The sequence below is a fragment of the Mauremys mutica genome, chromosome 6 (genome assembly GCF_020497125.1).
Source record: "Mauremys mutica isolate MM-2020 ecotype Southern chromosome 6, ASM2049712v1, whole genome shotgun sequence".
NCBI lineage: Eukaryota > Metazoa > Chordata > Testudines > Geoemydidae > Mauremys > Mauremys mutica.
In genome coordinates, this window is record NC_059077.1 from 67503447 (window position 1) to 67518533 (window position 15087).

The 15087-nt window shown below is 43.1% G+C and overlaps 1 protein-coding gene across 1 annotated transcript in view; it reads right to left on the reverse strand.

Moving 5' to 3' along the window:
- The window catches only part of EPB41L4A (erythrocyte membrane protein band 4.1 like 4A), a 198938-nt gene extending 185036 nt beyond the window's left edge, over window positions 1–13902 (reverse strand). The window contains exons 1-2 of the mRNA XM_045020531.1: window positions 13795–13902; window positions 13081–13483 (exon numbers count right to left, since the gene is read on the reverse strand). Of these exons, the coding sequence (XP_044876466.1) occupies window positions 13081–13179 (99 nt within the window). The 5' untranslated portion in view covers window positions 13180–13483; window positions 13795–13902. The remainder of the gene's footprint in view (window positions 1–13080; window positions 13484–13794) is intronic.
- Window positions 13903–15087: the final 1185 nt, after the last annotated feature.

Here is a 15087-nt window from a genome sequence, read left to right on the forward strand (position 1 = left end):
AAAGGGATACTTATATTTTCAGAAACTCCCCAGTTAAGTCTGTTCAACTAGAACACATTCAAATCTACTTATAAAACAGACTTACATTTTGAGGCACTTTAGTTTATTGAGTCGTCTTATTAGGCAGTTCACACTTACTACATTAGAAAAGTTCTCCAACAGCTCTCCCGCTATCTTGTTCTTGCTTGACCATTACTCGCTGGGCAAAATCTTAACACAGTAATATAAACCAGTAGCTAAGGGACTACACTCTGAGTGCCTCTTCACTCTCCTTTTTAGATGGGAAGAGGGAAATGTCTCTTTCTTGAATAAACCCAAGAGGTGGGGTGTTCAATGCCTGGGAACACCTGCATAAGAACATAGCTAACTGTGCCTCTGCATTGGGTCTTGTTAGGGTTACCATATATTAGGTTCCCAAAAAGTGGACACTGCTGGGAGGGGTAATTGTGGGGGAGGAGAGCTTGAGGGGGGTACAGTTGGGGGTGCAGGCAGGGGTACCTGCAGTGGGGGGTACTCACTGGAGGTGGGGGGCAGTGTCACTACCTGTCACAGTGGCAGGGCACAGCAACAGCCCCTGCAGGAACCTTCCTGCAGGACCCTCTCCCCCAGGGCTGAGTGTCAGGGCCTGGGTGGGAGGGATCCAGCAGTTGCAGCTGCAGGGGAATAGACTAATCAGCTGTGGATGCAGGGGAGGGACCAATCGGGAAGCAGACCAATCAGGCCTCTTTCTGAGCTACAGCATCTGCTCTACAAAAATCCAGGACATTTCCTGTTATTTGAAAAATCTGCCAGGAGAGAGGCCAAAGGCTCAAGAAACGAGGTAATGTCCTGGAAAACCAGGACATATGGTAACCTGAATCCCCCTGCCCAGTCTCTTTTGGCTTACTGCTAACTGCTGCCCCAAGACCCGCACCACATAAGAAGAAGTAGTAGTTAAATTTTATGCTGACCTTTTTAGCATTACACTACCCTCAAGTCCTCTTGGGATGGGGAGAAGGGACATTATTGGAGAGAACTCATGTACTCCAACTCATTGATTCTGGTCTGCCCTTTCTTCCATAGGAGCCCAAACTCCCCCAACCCCTGTGGAGGGGCTTCGGTGGGTGGGACAATGGTGTTAGAAATGACATGATGAATGCAACATACCCCTCCTTCCATGCCTCCTCCTGCCTAGATTTACTGATATTTTAATCCCTTCAGTTGCAGAAATGGAAGGGACATTAGCACCCACCATGACATGTTTGAGCATGACCACCATTCCAGAGCTTCATTAATTATTATTATTATTATTAGAGTAGCATCCAAAACATGCTAGATGTTGTACAAATAGATAAGTATACTGAAGAGCTTATAAACTAAGCAATCTATACCTGTTCTAAGATCTATCTTATGAATAAGATTTTCAAAAATGGATGCCTAATGTGAGGCTCCTAAATCCACATTTAAGGTCCTACATAAGTGTCACAATTTTCAAAAGTGCTGAGCATCTTGCATCACCTATTGACGTCAGTTATCCTATGTCAAACTGATGCAAACTGCAATACTGTGATTCATTACGGCAAACCAAAATGTTTAAGTTAAGGTTAACCCAACCCAAAACAAAATATTTTGTTTCAATTTTCCCGATGGAAATAAATAAAGTCAGTAAATTTGATTTTGTAGAAATTGTATTTTCTGTGAAAAAAAATAGGAAATACAAAGTTCATTAAAAACAACTTCTGTTGAAATGCTTCACACTGTAGCACTGAGACTGTGAATTAAACTGACTAACCCAATATGAAACTGATAAATTTCCTTGTCTAAAATGAGAGCGATACAAAAAGTAAACAGCATCAATAGCAAAAAGTAAATGAGATCTTTAATATTCTTTCAGTTCTAATAGTTTGTAACAAGGTGATATTAGCACAGACAGGGAAATGATTTTGTTTACAATATATTTACCTGATTCTGATCTCATTGGGTATGTCTACACTGCATTGTAAACCTGGTCTCAGTCACAGGTTTGAGCCCACATCCCCTACCCTCCACACACAAATCTGTCTGACTTGGGTCCTGAGTGCTTCCTGACCCAAATCCTAGGACCCATCTGAGGGGGTGGGTCTGAGACCAAGTCCCAGTGAGACTTGAGTCCGAGCCCTGTCATTTTGCAATGTGGATGCAGCTCAAACTGCAGACCCAAGTCCCAAGACCTGCGTAGTGCAGTAGGGACACATTACCATAGTTGAGATGCTCAAGAAAGCCCTCAAGCATGGGTCCCACAGACCCAGGTTTACAATGCAGAGTACACATACATATTTAGATCAATATAAATGAGCAGTAACTGCACTGAAATCAACAGTTACAGTAACGTAAATTGGCATAAGCGAGATCAGAACCTAGCTCAATGGATTTTTAACTTGACAGACTCCCTTTTCGCTTAATCCTGCCAGATGCTAAGCATGCTGGCCCCAATCCAGTGAAGCACATAAGACATGTTTAAGCACATTAGTAGTCTCACTAAAGTTTATTACAAGTTACTCACAGATGCTACAGATTTCTGACCTCCAAATGCCTGTATTGCATGCAAAGATATAAGACCCTCCTTTGCCACTGCTAAGAGATTAATGTAGCAAAAGAATTCCTCCTTGAGATCTTTTAGTTCTTATTTTCCAGGTATACACTGAGGATAGTAGAGTACCAGGGCATTCATTATCAAACTGTACAACCCAGTCACAAGCCTCCTGCTGATTTTACCCACCCATCTGAAACTTCATAAACAGGAAGACAGATTACTTTCTTGTTTCTGGCTTATAAACAAAGAGTCGTTCATTACCATCAGCCAAAAAAAACCTCTTCCTGCCTTTTCTCTGTATTACACTAAAAACAACAATATCAAACTCAACATGTTATGATCTTGGAATATTATTTAGCTAACCAAATGTTTTAAAATTTCTCTCAATATGGATGGCCCTGTTATTAAACATATATACTCATTATTGACATCTCATAGGATGGATTACTGGTCATATGTGCCCGCACACACATACACATTCTTCAGTACACAGTAAAAGATAAAGACTACGATTTCACAAGGATCAGAAGGAAGGAAGGAAAAGATAATACGAGTCATCATTCCAAATAATCCAAGTTTTAAAAAGTAAACCATAGAATTTTTTTTTGAAATCTGGGAGCATTTGTTAATGATGCAGATAACCCAAGATTTCACTGAACAACATTTCACTTGGCTGCATTACAAGGCTAATCTTTACTAAGGGATGACTCCTCAGTTATGCATTAAACATAAACAGACTTCGCTTCAAAAAAACAGACAGGCATGTCAAATTTTGTCACTTATTTTCCATGACAATATGTCTTACTAATTAAAAAAAAACAGCTTTCATTGAGATTTTAGTTGCCATTCCTAAAAGAGAACTATTTATGTTCACATTTAACAAGAGGAATTTTTTATTCTGCTCTGTCACCATAGCCCCATCTTTTCCTTTCTATTCTGTCTTCTGTATTCAGCTGCTTTACTGCGTTATATCCGAATTCATGTTATATCAGGTCACGTTATATCGGGGTAGAGGTGTATTTGAGAATGGGACCAGGAAAGTAAAATTATTGGTAGCTTCTCATCTTTCTAGCAGCTGTTAGTGATTACTGCCTAGTTTTTATTTCTGATACAAGTATAATATTTTCTTGGCAATAGAAATTTCACAAAGTGATGTCAGTTGTAGTTTTCATCATTTTCATTAAATTCTCTCTCTCAGGTATTTCCTGATATGATCCCTTTAAGAGATGAAGATTTTCCTCTAACTTCATGTGACTGCATTTCATAATTTCTGTTAATTCACCAATTAGTAGTTTTATTAGAGTTAGCAATTTTTAATAGGCTAAATGAAATGAGGTTTATGATTAGATGTCACATTTTGGTATTTTAAATGTATTTAAATTTTGTTTTTACTCAGTCAAATATATGTGACTTTTTAAATCTCAAAACTATAGAAATCCAAAAGATAAAGACTTAATAAAAATACTATCTCTGTTTATATTTTTCCTGACTGTATTAGGAAATCACTGCTCATTAAAACCACCAAACATCTGACAACGTTGTTATTCAAACCTCAGGTTGATTAAGAGGTAACGTCATTTAAAAGTTAATGGGTTTTTGTCTTGCTGTCAGACTGGTTTCATTAATTTAGTTAAGTGCACCTAGGGAAAAAGAAAGTGTCTCAGTATTCATTCATTACATGGTTATTCCTTGGAGGACTCAAAATTGCCGGTCTCATCTGTAAAGACACTGAAGAAATTAGTAATCTATTTCAAATATGTGACAGTAATTTTGAAGAGTGGTTAATTTATGGCAAGGTTTGTGAAGTCCTTTGTTCCTTTTACTCCTTCCTAACTGGATGACAAAAATGTTGAAAGGGCTGATTACATATCCAACTACTTGTATTCTATGAACTCTGATTTCTCAGTATTATTTTAAATCAATGTTGTAAAACTTCCCAATGAAATAGAAATTTTTCTTACCATGTTGTATTAAAATAGATCAATTTAAACTTCTGCCTTTAAATGTTTTCTCTACTATTGTTATAAATAACCCTTACAAGTATGATTTAAGTGAGATTAAAGAAAAAAATCTATTTTTCCAATTTATTTACATTGCATATTTGACAATGGTCATTTTCCCCTGTTGTTTGTGTGGGTCTTTCACACAACAATAGGCAACTGATACTTTGTATTTGTTTGTTGTTTTGGGATGGGAGGAAGGGAAGTAAAAGCACAATGTTTCCAAGAACAACTTAGAGACGGGTGCAGTACTTTTAAGCTAGGTTTTTTGTTGTTGTTGTTAACTAGATCAAAAATAAATTTCAAGTTGAGGTCCCTTTAACTTGGGTTTACTTTTTTGTTAATCATTCTTTACAAAGTAATATTATTCTGAATTTCTAAAGGATTTCTCTATCCAGAACAGGCCTTTTAATACTACACCAGATAGGGTAAGGGAAACAAAAAACAGACTAATTTCCATGTTGAGCACTGACAATAAATTACAATTCTGTAGCTCAGAGACAGAAATTACACTTTCCAGAATTATCACAGGTAGAAAATCTTTGCAGTTTAGTGTTAACAGAATTTGCAGAACTTTTAAAAAGCATACGTCCATAACTAAGTGAATTTCTTATCACAAAAATAATACTTTGGATTTTTTAGAGTTGAGAAATATACCATATAGCAAAAATCAATATAGTATATAGTGTTAGTGTGGTCTATGGAAATGGAAAGCGGGGAAGCAGGGACTCCGTTGTTGATACTGATTTTTGCTATATAGTATACTAACAAACACAATATACTAACGCTCATTTGAGTTTTTAACCCAAGTTTCTTTATCAGGCTTATTACAACAAATGATGGCTTTGTACGCAGTTTTATACCCAACTTCCATACACATCCATTATGTATTTGCCTCAAGGAAAATAGGCCTTTTGTAAACAGTCCAGTGAAGTCAATGGAGCTATGTTAATTTATGCCAACAAAAAAATTAACCAACACGTTTCAATATTCTGTAGTATTTTGAAAGTGTCAAATCTGTGATATTTGAATTGCCTAAAATTCAAGTTTAGTTAGAAAAATAATGTTAATCTCTACAAACTGACTGAAAATAACCCCAGAAATAATTAAGAGTTGGTGTCACAGCTAACTGATGATTGGTGGATATTAATTTAAATCATATAGTCAAAACTTTCCAAAGTGTCATTGCTTTCAGCAAATGCATAATTTTTGGAGACCTGAGAAATATCTTCATTAAAATCTTTGAATTTGGTTGGCTAAAGTTAAGCACCTAAATAAGTGGTCTGATTTTTAAAGAGTCTGAGAACTATTTAAAAATTTGGACCTCATTTTATTTGCTTCTCAGTGGAAGATTATTATGGTACAGGAAAATATGCAACCGATTTGCTCATGTTTTAATTTACAAAATAGCCAAGTGCCTTCATAGGGAGTTCTGTGTAAATTAAACAGGATTTGGCCAATAATGTAATTTGTAAACATAGGGTGAAATTCACTCCTGTATAGAGGACTACACAAGGTCCAGGCACCACAAGTCCCACATAAGCCCACCACAAGTCCTACATAAGGTTTCAGTGGTACACAGGCCAGAGTATCAGTGGTTTGATGGTTATATCTGATTACAGAGCTGTTGTCTAATGTGCGCATACTCAGGATATACAACCGTCAAGCAAGAATTAGAATAACTGTCCTGTACACAACTTTCATAACTGCAGCTCTGGTATAGACCTTTTATCCTGTGAACGTTAATTAAATAGGGCAGGGGTTCTCAAACTTCATTGGACCGCGACCCCCTTCTGACAACAAAAATTATACACGACCCTGGGAAGGGAAACCAAAATCTGAGCCCTGTTGCCCTGTGAGGGGGCCAAAGCCAAAACCCAAGCCCCGCCCTCTAGGTGGGGGTGGGGGGAAAGAGAGACAAAGGGCTTCAGCCTCTTGCAGGCAGCCTCAAACCTGAGGCCTGCCACCCAGAGCTGAAGCCCTGAGGCTTCAGCTCTGGCTCTGAGTGGCAGGGCTCAGGCTTCAGCTTTGGTCCCGGGCTCCAGCAAGTCTTACACCAGCCCTGGCGACCCCATTAAAAAGGACTTGCCACCCACTTTGGGGTCCCGACCCACAGTTTGAAAACCGCTGAAATAGGGCTTAAGTGGAAGACTGGTCTTGGGCTGGCCTAGTACATAGGGATGAATTTCACACACAGCGAATATTTTAAAAGTGTATTTCTTGTTAGCCTGAGACTTAAACCTGTTATTTAATGTAACACTGAGATTCCTGTGCTTTAGAGAAGTAGCTAATGTTCTCCTGAGATAGTAATCCTTATTACAAGGAAGACAGAAATACAAAACAGGACAGGGCTGTTTCAGAATAGTTTGATATTATTCTGAACAAATAAACCTGTTTTCTTCTGCAGAACTTCCATTCCATTTCCAAGAAAAATAAATACAGAAGAATTTCTGAGATTCTTGATATCTTTTATTACAAGATACCAGTTATTTCTGAAATCTAATCATTGATCTGTAGCACCAAGTACATTCTTAATCAGCATTTTATAATGAGCTACATAACCATAGCCTCTGATTCCTAAACCAGCAATAACAACTAAATCTACCATGGCAAAACCCAATCTGCAATAAGTAAAGCTGTGCACAGGGAAAATGACTAATTCTTAACAAAAGAATCATATACTGATATGTAATGTTTGGCAACATCTCCATAAATGATCAAAACATTGATGACATGTTTTGTGACACTAACAAATGGGCTAAGCCTGTTTGAAATAAACTATCTCTATCATAAAACCTGCTTAAATTACCGTTTACAAGTATGGAAACTAGTCAAAATAACAGTATTGGGAATCCAGTTATTTCCTTTCAATAAACAACCAATTTCTAACTAATTTATAGTACAAGGCTTTCAACCACCCATTTCTCAATTCATCTGTTTAATTCTAAGAAGGAAGAATGAGTTCTTTTACATGACAGTAGAGATCCTACCTCTATCTTAGCACAATATACATAGATAATATGTGCCATGTTCACAAAGCTTGCCCTTTAAATAACTTGTACTAGATTAAGAACACATTGCTTTATGATCTCACTATATTTATTCTCTGAACTGCATCTCTAGGCACAACGTATGACGACAAAATCAAAATGTGAACAACATGTATAAGGCTGGTTCCATTCCATGCCTTCTCCTGGTTATTTTGCCTGTTTGTACATGAAATAGTGGTCCTTAAAGCTAGACAGCCAAGCTTTTCATTTTCACATGACTGAACTCTTTTTTTAAAAATGAAGATGCAAGAGAAGAATGACGAGCTATCAGAAACAAAATAAGTTTTGGTGACTACAAGAAATATAACATTACAATGCTTCCAAACTGAGTGTAGTCCACTGTATAGGGGTATGGGAGTAGAAGTTGGAGAGTCAGGGTGCTGTTCCGGACTCTGCCATTAACTTGCTGTGTGATCTTGGCCAGGCCACTTCACCTTTCTGTGACTCGGTTTCTCCACCTGTAAAAGGGGGATAATGGTACTTTCCTTTCTTTGTTAAACACTTTGAGGTCTAAAGGTGGAAAGCGCTAATTATTATTAAATTGGGATTCAGAGCTGTAATCTTGTGAACCTCTGCTCATTTTGTTAGTCTGTACAATCGCAAATCCATTCCTATAGTGAAATAACATTTATTAATACACCCCTCAGTTGTCATCATCATTATTCTGTATTGCTGACAGTCCTTGTCATATACGGTAAACCTGCAGCCTTTACAGAAATAATGGTATTGCTTGAAGCAATAGGTAAGAACATAAGAATGACCATACTTGGTCAGATCAATGGTCCATCTAGCTCAGTATCCTGGCCTTCGACAGTGGCCAGTGCCAGATGCTTCAGAGGGAAGGAACAAAACAGGGCAATTACCAAGTGAGGGATAGCTCAGTGGTTTGAGCATTGGCCTGCTAAACCCAGGGTTGTGAGTTCAATCCTTGAAGGGGCCATTTAGGGATCTGGGGCAAAAATCTGTCTGGGGATTGGTCCTGCTTTGAGCAGTGGGTTGGACTAGATGACCTCCTGATGTCCCTTCCAACCCTGATATTCTGTGATCCATCCCCTGTCGTCCAGTCCTAGCTTCTGGTAGTCAAAGGTTTAGGGACATCCAGAGCATGGGGATGTGTCTCTGTCTTGGCTAAGAGCTGTTGATTGATCTAGCCTTCATGAACTTATATAAGTAATTCCTTTTTGAACACAGTTATCCTTTTGGCCTTCACAACATCCCCTGGTAACAAGTTCCAAACATTGACTCTGCTTTGTGTGAAGAAGAACTTCCTTATGTTTCATAGGAGACACCACCAAATTGTCTAGGATTAACTATTATTTATAAAAAATAACTATTTTTATCAACACTTAAGAGTTTTCCCTTCTTCTTGGGCAGTTCTAGGTTTGTTAAACAGTATTTTAGACATTTCCCCCCCCCATGCCCACACATCATTAGACCTAATTAAAAGAATGAGCGCAGAGGAGAGGGTAGATCCAGATGTGAAGCTCCAGCGGAAACTTTGATACAGAGCAAAAAGATAAATAGAAAGGCTTACAACTTGCACCTTATGCCAAAACAGGAATATTATCATAAAACAAAGTAAACCAAACTAATCCCTGGATCTCTAAATGTATACATACAAATAAAGTCACTAACATGAAAAATACTTTAATGATATAGAAGTAAAGTTAATGAGTCAGTTTGAACTTTCATCTGGTAAAACAATATTAGTAAACCTGCTTATTTCAAGGTTAAAATGTCAAATAACGTATTATCAACAAACACCTGTATTACAGAGAAATAATTACAAAGCTTATTGTAAATGGAAATTCCTGGTTAGAATAAGTTAAAACAGACTATTCCTTTCATTGAACTCCATATGGCTCCAACCCTGAAAAAGATTTGCATGTGGGCCCTTATTTTCATGTGGAGTACTGACTTCAACAGGAACTATGTAGGCATAAAGACCCACACATACCAGTGCCCTTTCAGGATTGGGAGGGTCTATGAAATTACTCATAGGAAGTGAGGGAAGTTATTCGTAGAGTTCCTCTAGGCTCAGATTGGGGACCAAGATTTAATATTTGCACTAATAACCACGAAACAAAAAGCAGGAGTGTGCTAACTGCTGAAACAGAAATTGGCTGAAGACAGACTATCTTATGAGAGGAGACTAAAAAGCTTGGCTTGTTTGGCACAGCAAAATGAAGGCTGAGGGGAGATATGATTGCTCTCTATAAAAACCTTGATAGAAGGAAGGGTATAAAATACCAGGAAGGGAAAAATGCTATTTAAACTAAAGGACAATGTTGGCAAAAGAACAAACCAGTGTTAACTGGTCATGAATAAATTTAGGCTGGAAATTAGAAGGGTTCTACATCAGAGGAGTCAGGTATTAGCTGGAGTGTTCTAAGCAAGATCCCAGAAGTAATTCTTCCACTTTACTCAGCACTGATAAGGCCTCAGCTGGAATACTGTGTCAAGTTCTGGGCACCACACTTAGGAAAAGATGTGGACAAACTGGAGAAAGTCCAGAGGAGAGCAACAAAAATGATTAATGGGCTAGAAAATACAAGGAAAGGTTTAAAAATTGGGTTTGTTTAGTCTGGAGAAAAGAAGACTTGGGGGGGGGGGGAAACCTGGTAACAGTCTTCAAGTACATAAAGGGTTGTGATAAAGAAGAGGGTGATAAATTGTTCTCCTTAACCACTGAGAACAGGACAAGAAGTAATGGGCTTAAATTGCAGCAAGAGAGATTTTGTTTAGACATTAGGAAAAACTTCCTACCTATAAGGGTAGTTAAGAACTGGCACAAATTACCTAGGGAGGTTATGAAATCTCTGTCATTGAAGATTTTTAAGAAAAGATTAGACAAACCACTGTCAGCAATGGTCTAGATCAGTGGTTTTCAACCGGGGGTCCACAGACTCTGTCTAGGATTTCCAAAGGAGTTCATACCTTAAAATTTTTTAGGCATCCACAAATGAAAAAAGGTTGAAAACCACTAGTCTAGATCAGGGGTTGTCAAACTTCATTGCACCACAACCCCTTCTGACAACAGACATTACTTCACGACCAGGAGTGGGGACCAAAGCCTGAGCCCGCCCGAGCCCTACTGCTCCTGGTACGAGATCCAAAACCCAAGCCCCACAGCTCTGGGCAGGGGGGCCAAAGCTGAAGCTCAAGAGCTTCAGCCCCAGACAGGGGGCCTGCAACCTGAGCCCTGCCACACAGGGCTGAAGCCCTCAGGCTCTGACTTCAGCCCTGGTGAACCCATTCAAAAGTGGTCGTGACCCACTTGGGGGTCCTAACCCACAGTTTGAGAATCGCTGGTTTAGATAATACTTAGTTCCACCCAGTGCAGGGGACTGGACTAGATGACCTATCGAGGTCCCTTCCAGTCCTACATTTCTATGATTCTGGAACAGCGTTCCGATAGGAATAATGGGGGGGAAACAACCTAATTAGTTTTAGGGTGGATCTTGATAATTCTATTAATGGGATTATATAATGGGGTTGCCTGTGATAGCAGGGGACTGGATTTGATGACCCAACAGGTCCCTTCCAGTCCTGTGTTCTATGCCCTCTCTCTGTAGGAGACTCCTTTTATATCTCTGAGTCCCTGTGTTCATGAGCAACCATATATGTAATTTAATATATATTATAATAAACTATATCAAAATTTTCAAAACTGCATGCCTAAATTTAGATTTCTAAATCCATATTTGAACACTGAAGTCAAATGGCACTGGAAGTTGCTTGGTATTCAACTAAATATGGATTTATTACCCTAATTTCAGGCACCCAGTTTTGAAAATCTTGGTAATACATCTCTGTGTAATTATAGGTGGAGCTGGTAGTACTGCCTTTGCTTAAGGTTGCCCAATACACTTCCTTCCCCTTGTGTCCCAAAGTAGTGGGACCTGCTGCCACCTGAGGAGAGCAACAAACCCCACTGGGCCAGACTGTACTCCATTCTGATCTCATGGCCCACAGATACCAGTTGGTGGCTCACCAATGGAGCCGTGAGCACAGGCATGTACCTGGTGCAGTTCACAAACTCCCCCAAGACCTGTCCTTTCTGGGGTGAGAGGGAGACCCTGCTGTACATCTATATAGAGTGCATCAGTCTTCTTCTGGCCCCTCCAGAACTTCTCACTGAGGTTCTAGCGGCACTTTTCCCTGCACCTCCTCATTTACACACATTCCATCAGTTGCCTCACAAAGTGACAGGACCTCCTCGTCAACCTCCTCCTGGCACTGTCCTACATGGCCATCCATCACTCCAGGAGGGTGAAGCTGCATCAGGGGTTGGGGGGGTGCTCTGAGACTATGGAGCCTATTTCCATTCCAAGTCATGCCTCCAAGTAAAGTTGCTCTGGGTGGTGTCCATTGACTCCTTAGTCAGGTTTAGAGGAGTCGTGGGCTCTGTCAGGGGCTCTCTGCTTGGTGTCCCTCTCCAGTTCCCTGATTTTTAACTTCTTACCTCCATCTCATCCTTGATTTTTTCATTTCTTGTCCCTAGAATTTGCTTTTGGCCTGGGTTTAATGGCAAGGCAGGGCCTTTTGCTTTGGGAGGGTTTAGGCTCACCATCTCCCAACAACCACAACAGGTGCACACCTTTCAGCTCCCACTCTGAATTCCCAATTTTTAACTTTTAACCTTCACTCCCATGTCTGTTTTTTCATGTATTGTCCCCAGTACTCACTTGGCAGCCTGAGTCCAATGGCTCCTCCTGCTTGGTGGAGGGGATGGGCATCTGCCCTAGTCCCCAAAAATAGCATACACCTTTCAGCTTCTGCAACAACTGAGGCAGGGATCTTACAGACTACAGATTCATTCACCACACAGCCCTCATTAATTCCCAGAGCACCAACTATTCTGTACATTGAGTAAGGCACTGCGGAAAAAATAGTATATGATCATAGTTAAACATTATATCATAGGGCACATGCACAAGGGGACAAATTAAAGTTGCAAAGGCAGCCTTAATTCTGGTATTTCCTAACTCTTAAGCAATGGACTTTGAGCTCTTGGGTTTTTTACGTAATAAGTAAGTATCTAATACACAATGTCATGAGTCCTTCAGAACAGCTGGAATCTGTTCAAACAGGTGTATGCCATAAAATAACCCACTTAGCCTTAAGAAATTAACTCTAGCAATTCTTTTAGAAGGCCCCACAATGTTAACACATGTTTTTGTGGTGAATTTCTGTCAATGGAGTAACTGAGAATTAAAGTTATGGAATGATTTTCACCTTTTGGGGCTTTTTAAAAAGTATTCACTATTCAAACTTCTTTTCAGTTAACCAAATGTTAATTAAACTACATAACCTCTCCATTTCACAGTAATTAGCAGTGAGCATTGATAACCACTCTCGAACAGCACCTTCCCAAGCAGGATTTACCCCCCTACTGCTGAGCTTTAGACAAAGCATTTCAAACATTATTGACAAGTGCCTGGGTAACCTTAATGAAAACAACACAGCCTGTGCTTACCTTTATCCCCTGCTGTTGGGTGGTTAGGGTCAACTTTGATTCATCCAGAAGCAAAACCTCACAATAAAATTCCTCCGGGACAGCACAGAAACAACCCATCACTGCTTTGATGTCTGGGGGAAATGGGAACGAGAAATAAAGGCGACCCCAAGCTCCAGAAGAGGGAGAAGCAGCGCGTTTAATTAACGCCACCGCTAATGAACAAGAAATGTATTCAGCTCAGCAGTCCCAATGCAATAGAACCATCCCAGGAGATGCAGGCGTGCGGGTATTTCTTGGATGTTGGAAAGCTGAGTATCCAGTTGTTGCAAAGATGGTGAGCTAAACACCAAGGAACAACTCCCTGGGCATCCTGCAAAAGTCTTCAGCAAGGCCGGGGGAGTTGGAAGCTCCTTCCGCTGCCCTGTGGGAAAGAAAAATCACATTGCAATGGGCCAGGAGCGCGCAGTCCCGGGCCAGGTCCCACCTGCCAAGGTACAGCAGGGTGTCAGTCTCCTCTCTGTTCTTTAAACTCTGTATTAGCACCCACTGTTCTCCGTACCTATTCTCACCGTGTCTCCGGGTTAATCATTTGCCACGTTCCCACTCCCACCCCATTTCTGAGGCTGCTCTTTTGTGCAGAACGAGAGCACAACAAGGCAGGGGAGAGCCACAGACTCCCCCCTTACCCTCTCCCCTGCTTTCGGGGGGGGCAGAGAAAGGGGGGCGAGTTACCTAGGCGGAAAGGAGAGCCGCTGGCGGGCAGCTCATGTCGTGGGGCCATGTGCAGAAGTACCCCGCTTCGCTTCTCCGCCCGGCCCAGCCGGCTCTCGCCTTCCTGCCCCTCCTCCTACTGAGCAGAGCGGAGAGAGCCCCAGCGCCGCCACCCTACTGCTGCTGTTCCCCCGCGTCCTGTGCGCCGCACGTGCGAGCTGCCGCTGGGGCTTCGGGGCGCCTTCGCGCAGCAGCTCTGTCCTTAGGGCTCCCTTAGCGCCCCCAGGGCCAGAGAGCGCGTCATACACTGGGCGGGCGCGGCTCCACCTGCCCCCGGCAGCTGCCCGCACTCGGATTCTGCAAAGCCCAAGTGGCCGGGGGCGCTGCGGCCGCCTCCTCCCCGCGCCTGCCGCGGCGGTGACTTGCCCTGCTCTCCTCGGCTCGCGTCCCAGCAGCAGCGTGTCCCGGGGGCTGGAGGAGCAGCCGCCCCAGGAGCGCGTCCCTGCCGGCCGGCCCGGGACTGGAGCAGCCGCCGCCGCGTCAGCCCTCCAGCAGCATCGCGGTGCCCGCCGGGGCTGGGGGCTGCCGCCGGGGAGCAGCGAGCGCGCAGCCACGTTGTGGCCAGACCCGCCGGCAGCCGCCGCTCTCTGCCCCTCTCCAGTGCCGGCTGCTGGCCGCAGCTCAGCTGTGTCCGTCTCCAGGGGCGATGGTGACGGCTGGTGCCGGGAGGGGAGGGGCAGTAGGGCGGCTGCTCTAGTCCCTGAGCTTCGGGCGCAGCCTCTCCTCCCTCCGCCCGCCTGCTCCGGTCGCCCGGCCCGGCCCTAGCAGCGCCACGAGCTGAGGCAGCAGTGACCCCTGCTGGGCCAGCGCCTCACGCGCCGCTCTCCCCGGGCTGCAGCCGCGGCCCGCGTGCAGGTGCAACGGAGCTGGCTCGGCCCCTGCCTGCAGGCAGCGCGCACCGGGACTGGACTCGGGTAGCGATTGCACAGCTGGTCCGCAGCAGGGCCGCCCGGGCAGGGGCGGTCTAGGTATTTTGCCGCCCCAAGCAGGGCAGGCAGGCTGCCTTAGGCGGCTTGCCTGCGGGAGGTCCCCGGTCCCGCGGATTCGGCCCGGCAGCCTGCGGGAGGTTCGCCGAAGCCGCGGGGCTAAGCGGACCCCCCCAGAAGGCAGCCTGCCTGCCGCCCTCGTGGTGACTGGCAGAGCGCTCCCCCCCGTGGCTTGCCGCCCCTGGCACACGCTTGGCACGCAGGTGCCTGGAGCCGCCCCTGTGCGGGGGGGAAGTGGGGCAATTTGCCCCAGGCCCTGCAGAGGCCC